Source organism: Ptychodera flava, chromosome 17 (genome assembly GCF_041260155.1).
Source record: "Ptychodera flava strain L36383 chromosome 17, AS_Pfla_20210202, whole genome shotgun sequence".
In the NCBI taxonomy this organism is placed as follows: Eukaryota; Metazoa; Hemichordata; class Enteropneusta; family Ptychoderidae; genus Ptychodera; species Ptychodera flava.
The window spans coordinates 4,507,292-4,528,534 of record NC_091944.1 but is presented as its reverse complement, the minus strand read 5'-3'; the positions used below and the strand labels follow the sequence as shown (position 1 = coordinate 4,528,534).

The 21,243-nt window shown below is 37.0% G+C and overlaps 2 protein-coding genes across 2 annotated transcripts; one reads left to right on the top strand and one right to left on the bottom strand.

Moving 5' to 3' along the window:
* Window positions 1-623: 623 nt before the first annotated feature.
* Window positions 624-6,294, bottom strand: LOC139115205 (tRNA-uridine aminocarboxypropyltransferase 1-like). Its single transcript, XM_070677156.1, has 4 exons — window positions 5,899-6,294; window positions 4,872-5,015; window positions 1,960-2,170; window positions 624-1,396 (listed from the first exon to the last, which is right to left on the bottom strand). The coding sequence occupies exons 1-4, from the start codon at window positions 6,196-6,198 to the stop codon at window positions 1,125-1,127; spliced, it is 927 nt and encodes a 308-aa protein (XP_070533257.1). The 5' UTR covers window positions 6,199-6,294; the 3' UTR covers window positions 624-1,124.
* Window positions 6,295-6,631: 337 nt separating this feature from the next.
* Window positions 6,632-19,820, top strand: LOC139115206 (uncharacterized). Its single transcript, XM_070677157.1, has 2 exons — window positions 6,632-6,786; window positions 14,695-19,820. Exon 2 carries the CDS (start codon window positions 14,754-14,756, stop codon window positions 15,384-15,386), a length of 633 nt encoding a protein of 210 aa, XP_070533258.1. The 5' UTR covers window positions 6,632-6,786; window positions 14,695-14,753; the 3' UTR covers window positions 15,387-19,820.
* The last annotated feature ends 1,423 nt before the right edge of the window (window positions 19,821-21,243 follow it).

The window sequence follows — 21,243 nt, the reverse complement described above, 5'->3', positions numbered from 1 at the left end:
ATACATACATACAGACAGACATGCAAAACAGATGTAAATTATTCTGACCTACCATATAAGCTCTCTTTGGTATATATGTATACCAAATGTGAGCTAAAATCTACTAAAGACATGTTGCAAGTTTGACCACAAAACATATAATGCAACAGGAATAAACATGGTAGACATCTTTAAATGAGGTTTCAATAAATTACTACAGAAATGATCACAACTCACATTTTCCAGATGGCTGAAACATTTGAAACATTACTTTCGACTACTGAAATGTACCTGAAATTGCAACAAATATCACGGATTTCCAGCTCACCCGAGACTAGCAGCTGCCATGGAAAACACCATACACAGCAGGTATCACATACACTGTACATCAATTTGGTATATGTATTATTTGAAGGTTTTATCAAAGCTGCCAATCTCTGACAAACTAGAAGTCACTGATAATTATTGCCAATTCAAGTCAATTTTCCATGAATTCTAGTAAATTTTCAAAAGTCCTAGCTACCTAAATGATGACTTGTAATGATTACTACAGTAGTGTCCTACCATAGAATGACTTAAAAAAACACCATACTGCTTTATTTCAGTCTGTAAAGACATTACATGTCTCTCAAGTTGAAATTATAAAAAGCTATCAGACATTAGCATGAGTCACCTGTATGTGGTATATCACCTACTACCGTATATTTTAGCAGACAGTCGATCAGCTTAGTCTACAACGTCTCCAAAGTTTGAAACTGTGGCTTATATTGGGAAGAGTTTCCATCCGACAGATGAAAACTCATTAAAGACTTGTAACATGTCTAAGTGCATCTTGTTCACTTGCAAATGGTAACAGTTCATGTACGTATTCTATGATGATATGAAAAGAGTACATCTGAGTTGATTCATCCCTTATGAAGTGTAATGAGAAATCACAGTTTATACACAGAACACTGCGCTGGTCAAAGGGCAAATTTTCAAAAGTCACTACTGCTCCATCCCTATCACAGAGAATAATGGTTCAACCCTATTGTCTTCTATGGCTAAGGTGGGCCTTTACTAAGGGCATGGGGATGACAGTGTTACCAGTAGATAACCATTGATCAGCTGGCTGACAGTGTGATTACATACTGCACACACATGTACTATCTCTTAGTCTTTGGAGTCTTCACCCTCGGTTTAAACGTCCCTTGAAGTATCCTCTCCTTCATATTCTGCTGCACAATTTTGTGAAGGAACGAATAAAAGTATAAAAGATTGTCATATCTGCCGTCATATTCAGAGTCTATGAAGAGTTGATGGTATTCCACAAGAAAGTGGTAGATAGCTTCTATGGTTGCCAGGTAAGTGTCCGGTTTCTTCTCTTGTTTTCGCCAAAACGATGTCTTCACTGACTTCAAGACAACACACTGAAGCCCTGCAAATGATTTTGAGAAAAACAAAGGATTTCAAACATTTGATTAAAGAGGGCTCCTTCCATATGGTTGGGCTTGGGAAAGGATGCTACAATAATGTAGAAATTACACTTCATGATGACAGTAGACACATCTGCAATCAAAGTTTGTTTTATTTGTGAATGAAATGAACTTTCAAAATAAAAAGAACGGATACTACCATGACAAAAACAATAGCCATGTTAGGAAATGGTACGATGTGTTTAACAGATGGAGCATTGGTATCAAACAAAACATTAATCAAGTGTACTTTCTTGTAAACAGTCAAAAGAAAGTGATAAGTGTGTGTGCTGCTACAAGCATGATAGGTGAAAAATGTACAGCCAGTATTGGTTTAAAGTAAGTCAAAAAGTTATGATAAAGTTAAAGAAAACTTGGTTGAAATCTTCGGAAAATTTTAAGATTTCTTACAAGTTGTGAAATGTGTTAGCATGAATATGAAGCTGCAAGTAGAATAGTGTACAAAGAGAGTGAACCAAAGTGTTAACCAAGCTTATACATAGAGACTGTGATGTCAAAAGTTCACCTTGTAGTCGGTCATCTCTGTAAATGGAGGAAGTCTGATTCCATGTACTGTCTATAAATATCACCCTGTTCACAGTTGTCCCGTATTTCCCATCATGCTTTGGCCTTTTCAGCCTGGGGCCATCTTCATCATGGGAGTCTTCATTTCTTCTGTGCTTTTTTGCATACTCCTCCAATGGAATTGCACTGGATGATGGGAAAACCAACAACACCTAGAACAAGGTAAAATTGATGCATTAGGCCAGAGAAAAAAAAAATCTTGTTCAGGCCAGGAAGAAAAAATAAATCGTTCATCGGAATCGCCTCTTCTACTTTGGCATATTTGGAATTTTTTTTTTTTTTTGATCGCGGCAAATTCTTACTTCCGCATTACAATATTTTTAGTACTGCCCCTGGTGGCGCCCTACACTGTGTCGGGTTTTCGCGGGCACGGGACTTCATAAGTGTTCGGACTTAGTTGACCGCCAACACGTTGTTGTGACGTCTGAATTTGGCGAATCACGACGCAAAGTGGGTCGATTTGGCCAGAAATTTGCTCGTTTTGTAAAGTGAGTAACATGTCACATCATGAGTATTAATTTGATCGCCACAAGATTTTTTTTTTCTCTGGCCTCATCGGATTTTTTGGACCAAGTCCCAGGAGTGGCAAGAGAAAATTTTTTTTTTATTTTTTTTAGGCTGAAGGTAAACGCGGTTCTCTGGCATTTTTGCACAGATGCAGACAAGGCAAGATAATTGTTTCCCTTTTTACCAGAAATATCTCAGACAAGAGAACACTGATACTGGTAACTGAATTCAATACTATATTTCCCAACAATAACATAGGCCATTACATTCACAGTTAGTGTTTGCACAACATATTCTGAGCATTTCAACATTCTCTCAGAATAAACTGAAATTCACAGCAAATCACTGAAATTCAACAATTCAGTATTGTCCTTTAATATTGTCCTGGTGGGACCTAGCATCTGAGTTTTTTCATTTTACTTTGGCCCCATGTTTTGGCCTCTTTACCACTGTCTATATATACACATTTTACACAATGGTCTAACAACACTGTACTGTGATCGGAGTGAAGTTATATAGTCATCATTCAGATCGTACTTTAACATCGACGCAACCATGTGTTTTGTCATTGCCGTAAATTTTTATACTTTCGATGCAATTTTCATTCAATCGGATGCACCGTCCATCTGCTGTCATGATCTTGTTGAACAAATCGCCGAACGTAATATCAGGACAAACACTGAATAGCGTCTCTGGAACTAACTGTTGGCCATCACGTCGAATGTTGGCGATCAAATTAATACTCATGATGTGACATGTACTAACCTTTACAAAACGAGGAAATTTCTGGCCAAATCGACCCACTTTGCGTCGTGATTTGCCAAATTCAGACGTCACAACAACGTGTTGGCGGTCAACTAAGTCCGAACACGTATGAAGTCCCGTGCCCGCGAAAACCGACACAGTGTAGGGCGCCACCAGCGGCAGTACTAAACATATTTGTAATGCGGAAGTAAGAATTTGCTGCGATCAAAAAAAAAAAAAAATTCCAAATATGCAAAGTAGAAGCGGCGATTCCGATGAACAATTTATTTTTTCTTCCTGGCATTATAACATTATCCTATTATCCTGTCAAGTGTTGAAACAACACTGCAGGCGAGACAATTCATATACAAGTATACAAAAATACAATTTTTCAAATTGAATTTTAAAACATATCTTTATGATCTGCTTTTAATTGACATCTTCGCCCAAAACTTTTACTCACTTTTCATCCATTTCTTATTTGTTTGTTCAAGTTGTGATCCCGTTTTACCACTTTTCACACTTGTCTTTTTTAATCTATTTTAATGGCTTTTCAAAGAGCAAATTGGGAAAACGAAATTTAGAAGAATACAATGGAGAGTGCTTAATTATTATGTTGAAAGGTTGAGTAGTAGAATGTAAAATAAAATATAGAAAGAGACATAAATCAAGCTGTAAAATTGAATATAGGATAGTAATACAGAAAGTTGAGAAAGACCTTGAGCTGTAACATTGCATTCAGAATAGGTTGTTGAGTTGTAGAATTGAATTCAAAATAGAATGTTGCATTGTAAATTTGAATTCAGATGTATAAAATAGTAAGTAGTAATTTTGACATAGATTGGACACCATAATGACGCGTTTTACCATACGTTCAGACATAGTCCCTTATGGAGGGGATCCATGATTCATGCAGAAAGAGTGAGAGTTACCAGACACAGACAATGTTTTGTATTACACAGCAGTCACCTATGACGCCATGAGAGGGATAGGGAGACAGTGCATAGATACAGACCCACCATGGCTACTTTTACCATGCTAAGTGGGGCTAGTGGGTACAAACCCTCCATAGCTACAGACCCTCCCTGGAAACTTTTTAAAAAGAGAAGCAAGTAGGTTTTGTTTGGCCTGATATGCAAAATCTAAACATAGAACAATTTATTAGTGCGTCATTATAAAAATAAATCACATAAATCAACACCTCAACTAGGGCTTCTCCAGCCTATTGTCTTGCCCTCTGAGAAAATTCATACACAACATGTACATGTACAAAGCATTTTGACGTTTTATTTTTTTCACCTCCAGTATAGACCAGAAAAAGTCTTGAGTCAGTGTTTCTTATGATGAACATCAACACGGTACTCTTACAACTAATGAAAACAAGGTTACAATCTGGGAGTGATAGATTTCTGGTCAAATACAGGAGTAGATGTGTCGCCATGGCATCACATTTGATGTTCTGCTTATGCAAATTTACCCTTCTCAAAATTCCAAAAATAAAGAGTAGAAGGCCAGACTGTGTTTCAGGCCTCTAAGAGCTGGAAAAGGACCAGACTGAGATATACCAAGACAAGGTAAAGCGTACACCAATAAATGCATCACCTTTTCAAGGTCCTCTTCAAATTCTGGTATACAAGGATAGATGTGGACCTTGACGTCATCATTGGCAATGACAGCAGCATGTACTGCTGTGCTCTTGCCTTCAAGCTCTCTAGGATGTTTTATGATGTCCACTTTCACAGGCAACTACCGAACAAAAGGTAGAAATGCATTGATAATCAGATTAACAAGAAGAATGCAATAGAAAATTAATATTAATAGCAAAAATAATTTCACTCTTATCACTAATCACCATCAAATCCTTGACACAACTCTTTTCTTTTCATTGGCACAGGTTGACCTCTACAAAATGCAAAGGAGGGAAAGATTTTTGACTTTGTCGTATTTTCCAACGAACAACTGGACACTGAATGGATGCCTGAAAGGTCATATAACTCTGAGAACATGCATACCTATACACACAGCAATATTGACTGCGCACTACGCCGCAGTGCTCTCTTATTTGAGTTGCTTGAGTTAACATTTAAAACCTCCTTTATTGCTTTTGATGTTGTCAATGAAAATGGGGGGAAAACAGCTTTCTTCTTGTGATTGCAAATATTCTCATCGTGTAAAGTCCAATTGATCATTTGAATATCTGAACATCCAAATTCTGGAAATAAAGATATTTTCCCACGTTTGTACTGTTTGTCTTCTACTTCACACAACCATAGCATTGGCAGTGCAACCAAGCAAATGTGTTTTCGATTTTATCACCAAAAAACAATTCAATAATGCCTGAGTCCAGTGTACTTTCCACTGAATCATTCAGCTAACATCAGGACGCAAATAATAGAAAGGTACAATATGTACTACTAGTACATAGTAGTACTAGTAGCAAACTCAGTTGAAGTCCTATTTGTTCATGGGTGATGATATGAGTTGAAAAAAAATGATTCTACAGTGAGAGAAGGCATTCCCTATGAGAATTGAGATCCCCTTGAGTGCGCAGTTCATAGGGCCTACATGTGGTACTTCCTCCCGAATAATAAGCGCGCCACCGCGAGTCAACATATGGAAATACACCTACTTTGACAGAAGGTACTTTACCCTCCAACTCACTCACAAGTCGAAAACAACTATAACAGAACCACTTCCTCGAGGCATGACATCCAGGACATTTGGTTCTTCCTACTACTTTGTGGAGAACATCGTGGGAGTCGATCTTCATTCCTTCAAAAGGATCTGCGTACGAGTCGCCACCATTGTCGTACTCACGGTCACCATTAGTACAACCACTAAAAGTTCCATCCTTTTTTACATTTTTCTGCAGCGTTTCTTGCGGAACAACGATTCCGGGATGGTTCGACTTGTCTTCTGAAGCCTCCATTGAGATTCAGAAAAAGCCCGTGTAAGTCAGACTGTGGATCTCACGCAAGTCAAGTGAAATATCGTATTACTTCAGGGCCATGTAAACATAGAAGGCAGCCATTGTACCACTTGATTGTTCGTGTTTTCTTTTTGCTCTCGTCTTTGGAATAATCCACTCTTCACGTTGGGTGAACATGAATGTATTGGACTAATATTTTAGAACGTTTCATTGTATCATTTTTCGTTATGAATAAAATTCGAGGAAGTTGTATACTGAAATTAAGATTTATGCATTACAAGAGCGAAAACTGTGAAAGAATGTTAACCATCTGTACTGTTCTATTTCTGTCGTACACTTTTTCACTTGCCACAGTCCCTCGACCACACCGCAGAGTCGCTCCTTCCACGACCCTCCGCGCTGCGATGACCTCATCTATACTTGTTGCGCCCTCACTTTAATCTCGAGAGATATTTCGAGACTGTACTGGCGACGGATTCCGACATGAAATCAGGCCAGCACGGCCAACATGATCTCGGAGGGAAAATTTTACACAAAATGCAAGAATTTGGTCACACCTAGAGAGGAGAAACTGTTGAGAATAGTCAGGTAGGTATAGCATTCATTCTTACCAGTTTTGTTCGAAAAAGTGATACAAATGAACCACGCAGTGATAGATATTTGGACATGTTTACAAAATAAAGCGAACAGTGAAGTGACCTGACGATAGTGAGGCGGTCAACACAACAATATCGGGTCATGGAAATTGGTATTGACGCTGACGACTCGAACCAAAACAAAGCGAATAGAATGTCTCTGCTGCTTATTTACAATATAATGTAGGCAGCATAAGTTCGTTTACTGCATTTTAATCATTTTGTGTAGCATAAATTTAGATGTGTTCTCGCACCCAAGAAAACAACATTTTTGTCGTCACTCGTGCTCTGAGCCCGGGCTCTGAGCTCCGTTCACGTTCAACAGCTCTTAACCCGTTCGATATGATTAATTTTACAAAGTTTCAATGATGAATATTTCATACCCGCATTATTTTCTGGATCATTAAAAATCCAAACGTAATTTAGTTGATGATTTCTATTCTAATTAGCATTCGTCTGTTTGTAAATGTATGCTAACGAAGTGTCAATTAACTTCCCATTAGGGCTATTAAACACTAGCAGCAGTTTCCATATCATTGTAATTTCACGGTTACTCGTGGGCTAGAGTATTAAACCGTGGTAACTTATATCTCTGGTCAAATTTGTAACCGCAAATTATGACCATAATTTGAAAGGTCGATGTGAGTAGTAGATCTCGGTACTTGTATTATGTTTATCTGAGTTTTCAAAATTTCAAGGCCACACAATACAGTACGTGTTCAGATACAAAGGCTCAGTCTGTGACTGTATTTCCAAAGATTGAACTGTGTACAATACACTTTTGTCGTGTTGTGATATTCAGTGCAGTAACAATATCCATTGTAGGGCACACACTGCACTATTTATAAAGGGTAATTTTATGTGCTTTCCATACTGTGGTGACCTGGTGCCAAAACCTGGACGTCACTGCCTTGACAGAAAAGCAGTTTTATTGGAACAGCTGCCACAACTCATGAATGCCCAGAGGAAAAAACAGTCATTTAACCAATGTCAGGGATGCAGTGTCCCCACAGCTTGTTGAACTATCAAAGGTTTCTCAAGTCAAATCTTTAACCCCTCTTGTCCCTTCTTTCAGTTCTCTTTCTGTTTAAATCTCTCTCTGTCCTTAGGAAGACATTTATAGATACACCAAAACTTGCATGCATCTACCCAGGGTGGCACAGTACTCCATGTCTGATCAAGTGTACCGGTATTCACCAAATATACTTTACATGTTTGTGTGTGTTTTTCAGACAGCTTTGTTTTTTTATATAAAATTTGTATACACACACACGCGCACAGAGACACAGAGCTCCTTTTTGAAGAGACATTTTTGAAGAGACATTTAAAATTAATAACATTTCACATGGGTTTGTTGTTAGTCAACAATTTTTGGCTTTGTTTTAACAGACAAAATACTACAATCTCTGAAGGTCGTGTTGCTATATTATATTAAGTGTGTTGTCTTAAGTGATCACTGACACATCCTGGCTGTTTTACTGTAGGTAAATGCATTCATGACCTATGTCTCAAGTGGTATTCAGTAAGAGATATGGTATCATACACCATATGGCCCACATGGATCAAAATCTGTCACTTTATTGTACAAGTATCAGAAGGGAAAGGTCACATTTATGCAGTATTTGTACTGAAAGCTAAGTACATAAATTGTTTGTAAATTGATGATCTCTGTCATGAAGTGTAAATTATGCCAGCATCATAAAGTGCTAGATATTTTTAGAGAAAGCCTTAAGGAAGGTATACTATGAGCTCCAATCAACATACCTATTTGCCACTGCCAGTATGAACATTCCATACCCAGGCATCTGTGACAAACTATGGCTGTGCTTGTACATTATATAGCTAGTTTGATGTGTTCCACTCTGACCATCATGAAGGATCTCACGAGGTGTCACTTCTGATAGTATATTACACTGGTGAGCAATGCCAGTTGTCCAAAGAAGGTCCAGGACCACAAATATTGTGCATTATACATGTACCTTATTTATTTTCCTGTTCGCAGTTAGTCAGACCAGTGGATAGTGCAGCAAACTAATGAAACTCTGATTAAGATTGAAAGCAGGACCATCAGACAAAGTTGCAGGGCTGCTTTATTTATTTTACATTGGTCCTTGTAACATCAGATTGAACATTTGCTGACCCTTGTATCACCACATGACCTGATATAGATAGTTCAAATGTTTCAGGCTTCTGTGACTTTGTGTTGGTTGTTGTTAAATCCATGAAAGTTATCAAAACTGCAGAAATATATTCATTTCAATTGTTATTTATTGATCTGTTAGATATCCCTTTTAGAAAATCTATAAAGAATAATTTATAACTAACCTGAATTTTTTAAAAATTGATAATTCAGCAAGATGATAAACCAAGGTAAGCATGGATATTAAATTCCTCTTTGACACATTAGAGTTCAGTTGTAATATTATCTTTCATTCATATATTTCCTATGCTATGCTGAGCAAATTTGTAGTAATTTGGTTTCATATGTCAAAGAAGTACGTGAACCTAATTGAAAAATAATATCTAAAAAGTCCTATACAATCATGAAATTTTCAAAAGCATAATAGAAATGTACAAAATGTCTCAAACCAACTTATGAATGAAAGGATCGTAATTAATAAACAGTCTTAGTTCCAGATGTAAAACATTTTTTTCAGCTCAAGTTATCTGCCTAAAATCAAGGTAACCAAGAGATAACAGTACTGTTATGAGACATTGACTGTTGCTATCACTGGGGGTGGGCGGGAGGTTCAAATCTGTAAAAATTGTTTTATGTCCCCATATACCATAGCAAGACAAGTCAGTCAAAATCATGTTTGTACAGTGAACTCAACTTTGTTTTCCTTATTGAATCTTTAACCAAATTGGTGGTAAACACAGAACAACAAGAGAAGGGGTTAAACAAATTCTTGATCACGTTATAGCCGAAAAAATATTTAATTTCTGTCACATAACAAAACAGTCCTTCAGTGCTTGAAGTGATTATGACCCGGCATGGCACAAGTACATTTATCCAAATGTAAATGTATATACAGCACTGTGTGATTTAAGCTGCTGACTAACCACAAGAACCACATGATGCTTGACTTAATTTACATGTACCAGTGTTCTCCACGGCGCCTTTAAGTGGGCGGTGCGCCCACTTTAATTTCACGGCCGCCCAGATAAAATCTACGCCGCCCAGTTTAATTTTCGGCCGCCCATGCTCTTGAAACCCACCGTCAGCCTTTGTTCTGGGTGGCGGGTTTGGTTCACGGCAATGTTTTTATGCCGTGCTTTTGTTTGTTTCTGTATTTAATTTCAATAAGGTGTTAATTTAAATCAATAAGGCACATTTTGCTGTTGTTGTATGTGTGAATTTGTCATTTTAATACCTCGTCAAGATATGTCACGACGACCATAGCGGAAGAAAGACCGCGAGAGAAGCTCGACCGACTTGTCAACCCATTCACACAATCACCGTCCCGCCACCCGGACGGTGACACAATAAACTGTGCGGTCGCATCAAGATCTAAGTGTTGTCTCGATTGATTCTGCCGAATTTCCCCCCAAGAAAGTACACATTCTTTTAACACCCTCAAATTCAGGGTTCTCCCAGCCCAAAACAGCGTCGCGGCCCGCGACGCTATTGTTCAACCCTTGACTCCACCAACCCATCCAAAGAAATTGTAAAGGACAGAAAAATTGATATAAAACCATAGTCAAAAGACAGCAAAAGTCAGCGACGATTTCTGCTCTTACTTGACGAAAAATTTGAAATCAAACTGATTACACATTCCCTAGATACAGAAGTGGCAATTTGGTGAAATTTCTGTTTGACTCACATCTTGAAATAAAAAGTAAACGTGGAACGAAGACATGTATGCTGCCGATCAACAGCGTAGCATAGCTTACGGAACTGTCTGTCACTGCACCGGCATGCGTTGGCTGCACGTAAAAGCAACTCAACTTTCCAAGATCGAACGGTCAGTATCTTGTGAAAACAGCAACATAGCAATGAAAATTGTTATAGTCAGCGGTAAAAACTCTTAACAGATGGAGCGTTACTTGCTTTAAACAAATGAAAATGCATGTGAAGAGAATAAAATCACAGATCGCGTGCGTGAATGAAAATATGCCGTAAACAATGGCAGATATGACATCAGAGTGGGACTCTTCTATTTTGGTACCGGGGGTGCGCATTGTCAGAGAACCCTGATAAACGTACTGAAAAACGTAGTATTTCCTAGCGATGCTGTCACGGGAACTTCGATATCTCATTGTTTTACATCTTTAATAGTTTCTTTGATCTGAGCAGTTTTACCAACTTTAACGGTATGTTTTACTCTCCTAACCTTTCTTTATTTGAGTAAACAAGGGTAGGAGCTTATGCAACTTAGTGAGGATGTACTGAATTTTGAAAAAATCAGTGGAGGGGCTCTGCTCCATGAGTACACTGTTTTGTCAATTTTTGGTGAACACAAACTATATGTAAATATTATGCAAATGATTATGTTAATATTATGCAAATGATTATGCAAATTAGCCACCCACTTAATTTTTTATTTTGTGGAGAACACTGTGTACATATAACAAACATATGTCAGGGCTGTAGCTAGCCATGCTGTGGAAAGGTCTTATGATAGCTGGAAGCATTCAAAAAAATTGTGTGAATATTGGCATTAATGCAGAACCTTGCTACAAAATGGTGAATTTCGACAGTTAGCTGAATGCCTGCCTTGAGATCACTGTACACACATGTATTTCTCAAAGAGTATCACCTCCCTAGCTTAGCAAATATGAAATCATTACAAGCAACAGTGGCACAGTAATTCTGTGTAGACCAAGTTTAATTTTGTGAACATATGTTTTCTTACATGTAAAAAGATATCACAAAGTCAAGTTTGGCACATATTGTATGTAGATTACAAGTAACTTGAGTAGACCAGCCATCGCTGTAGCAGTATAAAATTATGAAAATTATACTAAAGTGAGTCTGTACTCCCTTGTTTTCAGATAGTTAAGGCTGTCCACCCCAATACCCTGTAAGCAGGTCCACACTCACTCTATATAACAATTGGTTTTGGGCCAAACCATGGTGATGAAGGGTTAATAGATTTAACTAAACATATCAGTAGTTGATATCAGTAGGGATCCAGAAATATGCATGTATGCTGTCATCTGTCTGACTGTCACAGGCTGTGTTTATTTGTTTTTTCCCATAGTTTAATATTTGTAACATGAACAGCCTATTGATATCAGTATGGATCCAGAAATCAAGTGTTATCTTTCAAACTATACTGTAGATCATCAGTGTTTTGCCCAGAGTGCGTTCTTGCGTCTTTTGACGCAAAATTTGAAACAATGTCCCGCAAAAATACCAGACATGGGTCACTGGGACGCACTAAAATCAGGGCGAAAATTATATCAGTCTAGCGTCCACAGACAGACTACTTTTTTAGCTACCAAATTACATAGTCTTACAAATTATACCTACAGGCTTCTTTATCGAGACAATGAAACATTTAAAATTTAATCTATTTTGTTCGTCACAGTGTAAACACTAAAGGAAAATCAGTTACTCTGTTCCATCTACGATTCATGGTATGAGCAAGGCAACATGCGTCCACTTGGCCCTTTGACAAAAATCAAATGCCGGCAAGCCACTACGATCCCCACAATTCTACATGTAAAATGTATAGAGGTAACCAGACAATGATGTCGGAAGCGGAAGCTCTGTAAAAAGGACTAACTTTTCACCAAGCAATATTGACAACAGTATTAAAAGCAAACTTTATTGACCACCAACTTGAAAATGAAACATTTAAATACCTGCTCAGTAGTAGTATAGTGTAGTACGGAAATTTTCAGTCACAATGATAGCAAACTGAAGCACACCGCATAGAGCAGAGCCCTTACACATGACATTAAACGACATTGAATGCATGTGTATTTGGTGTGCTCGAAGCTCATGACTTCACCTAAAAAATATCAGCGACCCCAAATTTTGTTGAAACACTATATATCCCTGACTTTCAAAGTAGTAATTGCTTTATATAATTTCTCCAGAAGGAGTTGAGTCTCGTACAAGTCTCTGATCGTCTGTAGCAAGCCCAGCTTGAGATCGAGAAGGTCACCATGCAGAATTCCTTATATAGTCAAGATCCCCTAGCTCGACTGTAGCTGATCTTAACAAGAACCACCTAGCTTTTCAAAACAGTGCTATGGCAATTTGCCACTGCTATCATGAGGATCAAGTTCCTCTCAGATATTTGGTGTTTTTAATCTATATTTTTGAAATTTAAATGGAAAAGTATCAGTCATTGGAACATGAATTAAGAGAACTTTATAGCAAGAGTGAAAAAACCCAAGTTGCAATGTGATCAAACTGTTGTCTTCAACCACTTCTAGTTCAGACTTCTGGAGTTATTAGTGTCATGAAACATTTGATTCATTTCTGTTAAACACATGAAATGCAGTAACTGGCAAGAATCCCCATAAAAGACAAATGCATGAAATCAACTTTATCATGATAATGCGGCAAGCATTTTTTATTTTTTTATTTTTTATTTATTTTTTTTGCAACACTCTGTCACAAACCGTCATAGGAGTGATCCCACAATCTTAAATTTAAATTTTAAAATGACTGCATTCATGATATCAAATTTTCAATGGAAACAACAGCCCCACAATACCTTTCTGTCTTGGTGATTTTACTTTGCTTTGCATGCTTCGCTCACACAGTGACCCCCTATTTTAACTCAATGACCCCTTATTGTTATCATCATGGGACACTCTGTCCCACCTTTTCAAATCCTCGGCAAAACACTGATGATCATGTTTCCCATTTCATATACAAATCATGTTTGACCTGAACCTTTAGAAAGCAGGCTATAACTCATAAGAGTTTGATAGTTTTAACTCACAGCTGTCGAGTTCAATTAATCTTTCCAACAGTACATGTACCGGTATGTTGATACATTGATGTGACCCACAGGAAAAAACTGACTCTGTTTTCAAATTAAATACATTCTCATTGAATATTCATAAATCCTACATGGAAGTTCAGAAATCTTGACTCAAAGTCATTGTCATGAAGAAAACTACAACAGCAAATATTTTTTAATATTAATAGCTTTTTGTTTTCTTTCACACCATTTACAAGTGAGATACAAGTACAAATGGTGATTCATTGCTCACATAGTCTCATTTGAGTTACAGGCTTGTTGTTTTGTATCAACACAGCTATCTGACCTTGACAGTTTGCAGAGTTTCAATTCACTGAGTGATGGTTATAGTTTTGCAGATGATTTACTGGAAGATCTGTCACTTCAGGGTGCTTTGGATTGCTCTATACGTTGTGAGAGGAACGCCTCTAGTCATGGATCTGCTTGTGTTAGCCAATACCAGATTGATGTCACATTGATCATATTTAACTAGTGTAACATTTACTTCTGTGCACTTCTTACATCAGTTATGCTTTCATGACAGAATAGTGCTCAAATGCCTAGTCTGAGTGAAATGTCAGTCAGTTTGAACAGATTATGAACAGACTGATAAAATGAGTCTAGTAATTTACAGTTGTAACATTCTTCATTCAACTAACATAATATTCAGTTTTTATTAACTTATTCACCCCACTTCTCTGTAAACAGGTCCACAATCACCCTTGATAACAATGTGTTTGGGCTATACCACAATGGTGAAAGGGTTAAAATCTTGGTGTAGATGTTCCTCTTAGCGTTTCCTATGTTCCGGTCACTGAAATTGTTTCATTTACATATTTAAAAAGAGCATCTGGTCTGCCTCAGTCTTCTCTTGTTTACTTCTTATGCAAAAGTCCTTAATGCATTTTAACATCACATTTTCTTTTCCTTTACAGTTGATGAAGCACCAGTGTATTTGAAAGGAGTATTGGAATTCAAAAGTGTTCAGGCCAAGATGGCTGGATCCAGCAGTATGGATATTGATTCTGCCTTGCATGAGTTGGGAATGCTCAGTACGGTGACAGAGAGTCGTAAAGATTACTTACGGGAGAAGGAGAGCCATTCGGAAGGTTGTACCAAGACAACCAAGCAAGGCTTTGCCGTCATACAAATGAATCCTATGTTTGTAACAAAACTTCAGCCAGTGAAGGCCCTGTCTCAAAATCCAATCCTGTCAACAAAGATTTATGTGCCTCCAGAGTTGGAGCCAGATGCTGAGAAGAGCAGGAGGGCATCTTACCCACTACCGGCCTGTTCTGACTTTCATGTGAATCACAACCGTGTGGCCAAAGTTCATAGGTCAAAGGTCAGGTTCAGAAAACCTTATGTTGTGCCTAAACGGAGGACATCAGTTAGAAGACACAGTGAAAGTGAAGAGGTGGACAGGCCAAATGTTGACAATGGCAACAAAGGAGAGGAAGACGTGAAAGAAACAAAAACAGAGAAACGTCATCCTTTGAGACTTAAGCGCTCCAAGTCCCTAGATGATTTGAACCTAAGTCAATTACACATTGACCAAAATGGAATAATACACAGACTTGATATGGAGAAAATTGCACAGAATTTTAGAGACCTTCAAGTATCGTAGCATAAGTTGTTTGTTTTTTTCTACCTGTGTGAAAATTTTTCTGTGAACTAACAAAGGCGAACCTTGTCTATTTTGTCTCATGAGTGTAGCATATCAGCAACTGTCAATCAAGAAGCCAAAACCAGAAGACTGATGAAACCATGATGCCACCATCTTTGACCGTTTTTCATGAAATGAAAGTCATACACCATTACTTAGTGTCAGAGTATACCATTGATCTGATTGAGTAATCAAGTACTGTGATCACTTGTCAATGTGTATAAACAGGATCTTTTTCTGTGAACTCTGAGTCATATTGGAAAATGGTTTGTCTTGGGGTATTTAGAAATGGCAGATTTAACAGCTGATTTTATATATTGTATGTATAGAATCAAATCAAGAGAAGGATTTACATGTACAACAAGCATGGTGATTCTTGTACATAGGTGGTACATGTACACCAGACAAGGGTTTCCATGAGAATATCATCTTACAGTCCAAAAGTATATCCAGTGCCTTTGTTAAGGATGCTCATCTAATAAATCTTAAGGTAGAATGCGCCTCGGGGACAGATATTTGGACTCTCAAACTTTTACTATTCTTTCCTGAGCTACCACTTGTTGAGGTTCATTTTAAAGCTCTTGTTGTAAGAAAACTTTTCACTGGTTTAATTTTTAAGAATTCAAAAATTTTATTTTTCTCCATAGAGTTACCACAGAGATGGCGGCCATTTTGAATTTTAAATATTGGTAAATCTTGGATTATTTTTTTCTCTAGTGCCAAAATTTGCATGGTGACCCCCAATTTTTATTCTTGAATTTGAAAGAGAATGGTTGAAAGATTCCTTAAGGAAAGTTTGAGCAAAATTTTAAATCTTTCACTTTCGAGGCGCATACTACCTTAATGAGATGCCAAAGTCAATAAACTGGTTTTGTTGATATACAGAAGAAATCAAATTAGAGGACAACAAAGATCCCACTCACCAACCTTTGCAAGAACACTATGTATACTTTTAGGATTACCCTCTGCTGTATTCCCTTCATCATATCAAGTTTGTGAAAGTAACAAATCATCCTGGAAGAACAGCAATCATTTTTCACATCAGACTTCACTTGTTTTGAGCTTGACCAGGCATGAAAAACTATTCTTTGCATGTGAACTGTACTGTTTGGTAGAAAGATATATCTCATCAAAATTGCAAAGTCCTTTTTATTTGTATCACAATTAATTCATTTTTCATTAAGAGGATGTGTAATGCTGTCTATGGTGCTTACCTCAAGTTCAAGAATTTCATCATGACATTGTGCTTTGTACAACAAATGAAGCTGACAGTGGCCAGTAGTCATGATGGCTTTTGTAGCTTACACCATAGACCCTAGAGAAATGGTTCTCCAGGGTCTATGTATACACAGACAAAATAGCTAGGGTTTTTGATGGCTGTCTGAGGTTGTTTATTGTTAGTACTCCAGCTTAGAGAAGTCGTTGTTTATCTTGTTATGCTTTGTTGTGATGTATCATGAGGTAGCCATTTCCTTCATTGAGGTATTAATTAACAAAAACATACAGTATAACTTTTTTCTCAAAAGTACTTGTTTCCAAGGAAACAGTCAAGATTCTGCAAAATATTGTCATACAAATAACATTTGTAGTTTTTCAAATATTACAAAGGAAAGTTAAACATGATTTTTTTTGTTTGTAAAGGGGATAAAATAATTATGATTTCATTGATGTTGAAAGAGGGTCAAATGAAATCAATTACGTTGAATTCTGAGTTTCAAATCTTTCTTTGTTTTTGATATCAATGAATTGGTGAAATAATCTCAATCAGGTAGATTTTATACAATGGTATTACATGTCAAAGTAAGTATCTTTACTCTTATGTCAATATAGCTTCAATACTTTGTTTAATGTTGACTGGCTGATAAGTGTAAGGCTAGGTTTTGCCAAAGTCTACACTCCTCTGCCATTATATTGTGCACTTTGCATTTATTGGAATGACACCTACTTTTACAGAATCAGCACAGACAGCAACATGTGACACCCACACCCTGCTATGTCAACATACCAGTGTTTGACTGTTTCCTGCAGAACAGCCTAGTCCTCTGGACATTCAATAGAAACCGTCATTTGAATTCACTGAAGCACAGTCACCCAAGATACTGTCAGTGTGTATAGAATCAGTGCAGATTAAGCAGAAGTGGGGTATGTGCTTCTGATCGCAAATCATTTGTCTAACTTGGTGACATTAACATTAAAAATCATTTATTGATATTTGGTCTGAAACATGCACCCATGTATATGTAATGAAGTGAATAGTACTATTAATGTCTTTCATACTGTTGCAGTGAGTTAACTTGTTCATCCCAGTACCCTGTGATCAGGTCCATAATCACAATCAATAAAAATGTTGCTATCCTCACTAGCTGATTGTCACCTCGTTACATCTCAGCAACTGCCATAGATTTCATTCAAATCTCAGGCACCAGCCAGAACAGCCAGCCAACCACTCAGAAAGAGTGTTACAACCCATATGTACTTGAATACAACTTGAATAGCTTCCACAAAGTGCTAGATTTGAACAGGATTGCGAATGATCGTTGATCAGATGAAGTGAGGAATCTATCAGCTAACGAGAATAACAAAGAACTAGCAAAGGAAGAAGTGTCAGTATCTCTACACCTTATTTTAATCAGATTGCAACAACAGTTGATTACTCATAGCTTCCAACATCTGTAGGGAAATCGTTTTTTTTGTTTGATTGATTGTACTACTCATCGAATGCCCCTGAAGTTGACCCGGCTCCAATTTTATGAAGGAGCTTGTAATAAAATACATTGATGTGGGATTTACAGTGAATTAAGTGTGGTTGAATTTGTTATGCAGGTGACTTTATGGTATCTGTTTGTGCTGTGTTATTTATTGAAAGTTTTTTGTTTCCATTGCCAAAATATATAAAGAACATGTGATACACACTTCTTTCTGAATTCGTATCTCAAAAAACAGCCAGGACAGGTTTTGATAGTGTTTCTTTCCTGTGCAGAATTGTGAATGCTTAAAAACAGATCACTTTATGTTTTTTGTAAAAGGCTTGAATTCAAGAGTTATTTTGTTTTTGAAATTCTGATTTTTGATTTTTGCTGTCCAACAGAAAAGGAAGTATTTCTTTGAAAAATTATTGTAATGAATCCTTCCAACCTGACATATTTCACTATTTTTAAATCCAGGCATTGCATATTTGGTCTATGTTTCATAGAATTCAATGAATTATGCCTTTGCTTCAACATGACTTTTCATTTCTCTGTTTGTTTCATAAACAAGATGAAAAGTCAGGGGTCACTTTCAAATATTTTGATTAGAGTAACAAATTATGGAAAATTTACTGATATTTAAAAATTCAAAATTGTCACAACACTTGTTTTGAGTGTTTCTTGTGTTAACTATATGGGCAAAAATTGAATTTTCCATTTTAATAAAAATAAGCTTGGGAAAACTTCATGTACTCCGTGGGCTTCAAATTTGAGAGGACAAATATCTGTTTCAGGGGGGCATTCTACCGTAACTGCTTATCCATCGTGATGTCTGCCACAGTTACAGGTGATTAGTTACATGCCAAACATCCCGTATGACATATAACAAAAGGTCATACAGCTTGTCCTACATTTACCTAATCACAGGTGATCGTGATATCCACTTAATCAAATCCTTGTGTTATGGAGAATTTTCACCAGCGCTCTCACAAATTATCCAATGTTAGGATTTTCATCAGCACTCTCACAAATTGTCCAGTATGACTGATTTGTATTTATTAGTTAACAATTCCTTCTGTCCATCCATCTAGCATTGGCCCTTTTCATTACCCTCTTCCATTGTTGCAGAATATCTCACAGAGTAATGAGAGACTTCAAGTAACTGAGTTGTGTTCCATGTCGAATCTCTTCAATCATTGTGTTGCTCACAATCACAGCCTTGTTGAGAGAGACTCCGTAAACATCAAGCAGTTTGTGCTGAGATATTTGTGCATCAGTAAATTCAAGTCCGAAAATTTGGTACTTTCACTTATTCAATAGCCCCAATATTGAAATGTTCATAACCCCCGAACACCCAACATGTGTACATGTACATATACAGTCCTGGCCAAAACACCAAAACAATCTTTTTCAAGTTCTGGTAACCTTTAAAGGTGTATTTTAACAGGTGATTCTAGATGTATCTTTTCCATTCATATTCATTCTCTTCAAATTTGCTCTGAATAAAATTCATGAGTTTAATGTCAACATGTAACTTGAGATGTTTTATTTGCTATACTGTTTCATCTTCAGTGTCTATTTCATGTTTGTGGTTTGTGTTCTGCTGTAAGATTTCAGATGGGTAATCATGTGGCAGATTTGTGTTATATGAGTTTGTCTTCAATTGTAACATGTATGTTGTATTAAACATATGCAATGGTTCACTGTAGTTGCTTCGTTCTTTGTTCATTTGTCTCAATATACACAAATATGAAACAATTCCTATTTACATCACAGTACATATTGCTGGAGGAGTGACCTTCGGTGGCATGTTCTGTGGATTTCAAGCTTTGCAGGTGTTGAACAGTGCCTGTGTTGTTTGCATGCTTGAGGTGTGCAATTTATCATGTGTCCAAAGTGTTTACAGGGACTCTGAACATACCCAGCTGTGTTGATAGAGTGAGTGTAAGGTGATACGAACATTATAGAGAAGAGTATTTTTACATCTATGAAAGACTACATGGTTTATATCGTGTAATGTCATGTTGATGTGATACAATATCTGATCACCTGTGACCTTTTTCAATATTAAATTCTCAGTACAGTAACTCGTGCAAAAGTTTCAAATTCTTCTAGTTTTGAAACCATACATAAAGTACAAACACCAATTGTGCCTGGTTTATTTCCAGTATCATTCTGTTACACATTAGTTTCACTTCTTTAACAGTTTTGATTGTGATCACCTGATATGTATTGATATGCACAATGTGGGTCAGGAATATCAAATAATGTAAACAAATGAAAATATGAGGTTTTTGTGCACGTCGTCTATAAATATATGCATAAACATCTATAGTTGTACATTTTCCGAGACAGCAGGTGTATTAGATCAACACTACTCTTGGTCGAAGCTCAGTGGTAGAGAGAGACCGACTTTCTTACCAAATCATGGATGATTAAATCTCATGACAAACCTAACTCATCATATTCAGGGGAAGGGCGTTTAGCTGGTTTTTTGCACAAATTTTCACTCATGATATGCAGAACAGAAATCATGTATGTGCTTGACACTCAATCACCTTTGAGATTTTGGTTTGAAATATTGTCATTCAAAAACTGTCAGCACTTTCAACTTGTGACAACCTATTTCAGCAATTTATAATGTTCAGGGGCGTCAAAATCATAACTTTGTCTTCTGATTTTCACACCTTTGAACTTTCCTTCAGGGGAGGGAATTTGCAGATATACAATGTTTCTTTTCTAAGCTATGTATTTAAATTATCCACAGTCCCATATTGATGATAAAAATGCCATATAAATCATTGATAAAGTAAAGGGTGCAAGCAACTGTACTCCAAAAGAAACATTTCTTCATGACGTTAAGTCTATAAAATTTTACATATGAGCCCCATTTCAGTCCATTGGTTCAACAGATTACAAGAAGTCCGGGAGTTTACAATATTTATTTAAACCATAGAAATCCGAAATCCAGACAATGGATGTCATGTTTTTATTGTAGGTAAGAAAACAGGCATTGAATCAATATCTGGCTGTCAATTCACTTTCAAGAAACCTATGGGATTCCTATGCTGCGTACCTTGTCCATTCTATAGGAAGATGTTCCAAAATGTTATACCCAACTCTTATAGGAA

What these genes read in the sequence shown, in the direction of transcription:
- LOC139115205 (XM_070677156.1), bottom strand. Translation starts at nt 6,198, where the DNA reads ATGGAGGCTTCAGAAGACAAGTCGAACCATCCCGGAATCGTTGTTCCG. An exon ending in GTAAAGTACCTTCTGTCAAA is followed by an intron (nt 5,016 to 5,898) that starts GTAGGTGTATTT and finishes TTTGTTCGGTAG; the next exon opens with TTGCCTGTGAAAGTGGACAT. An exon ending in CAGAGATGACCGACTACAAG is followed by an intron (nt 1,397 to 1,959) that starts GTGAACTTTTGA and finishes AATCATTTGCAG; the next exon opens with GGCTTCAGTGTGTTGTCTTG.
- LOC139115206 (XM_070677157.1), top strand. Translation starts at nt 14,754, where the DNA reads ATGGCTGGATCCAGCAGTATGGATATTGATTCTGCCTTGCATGAGTTG.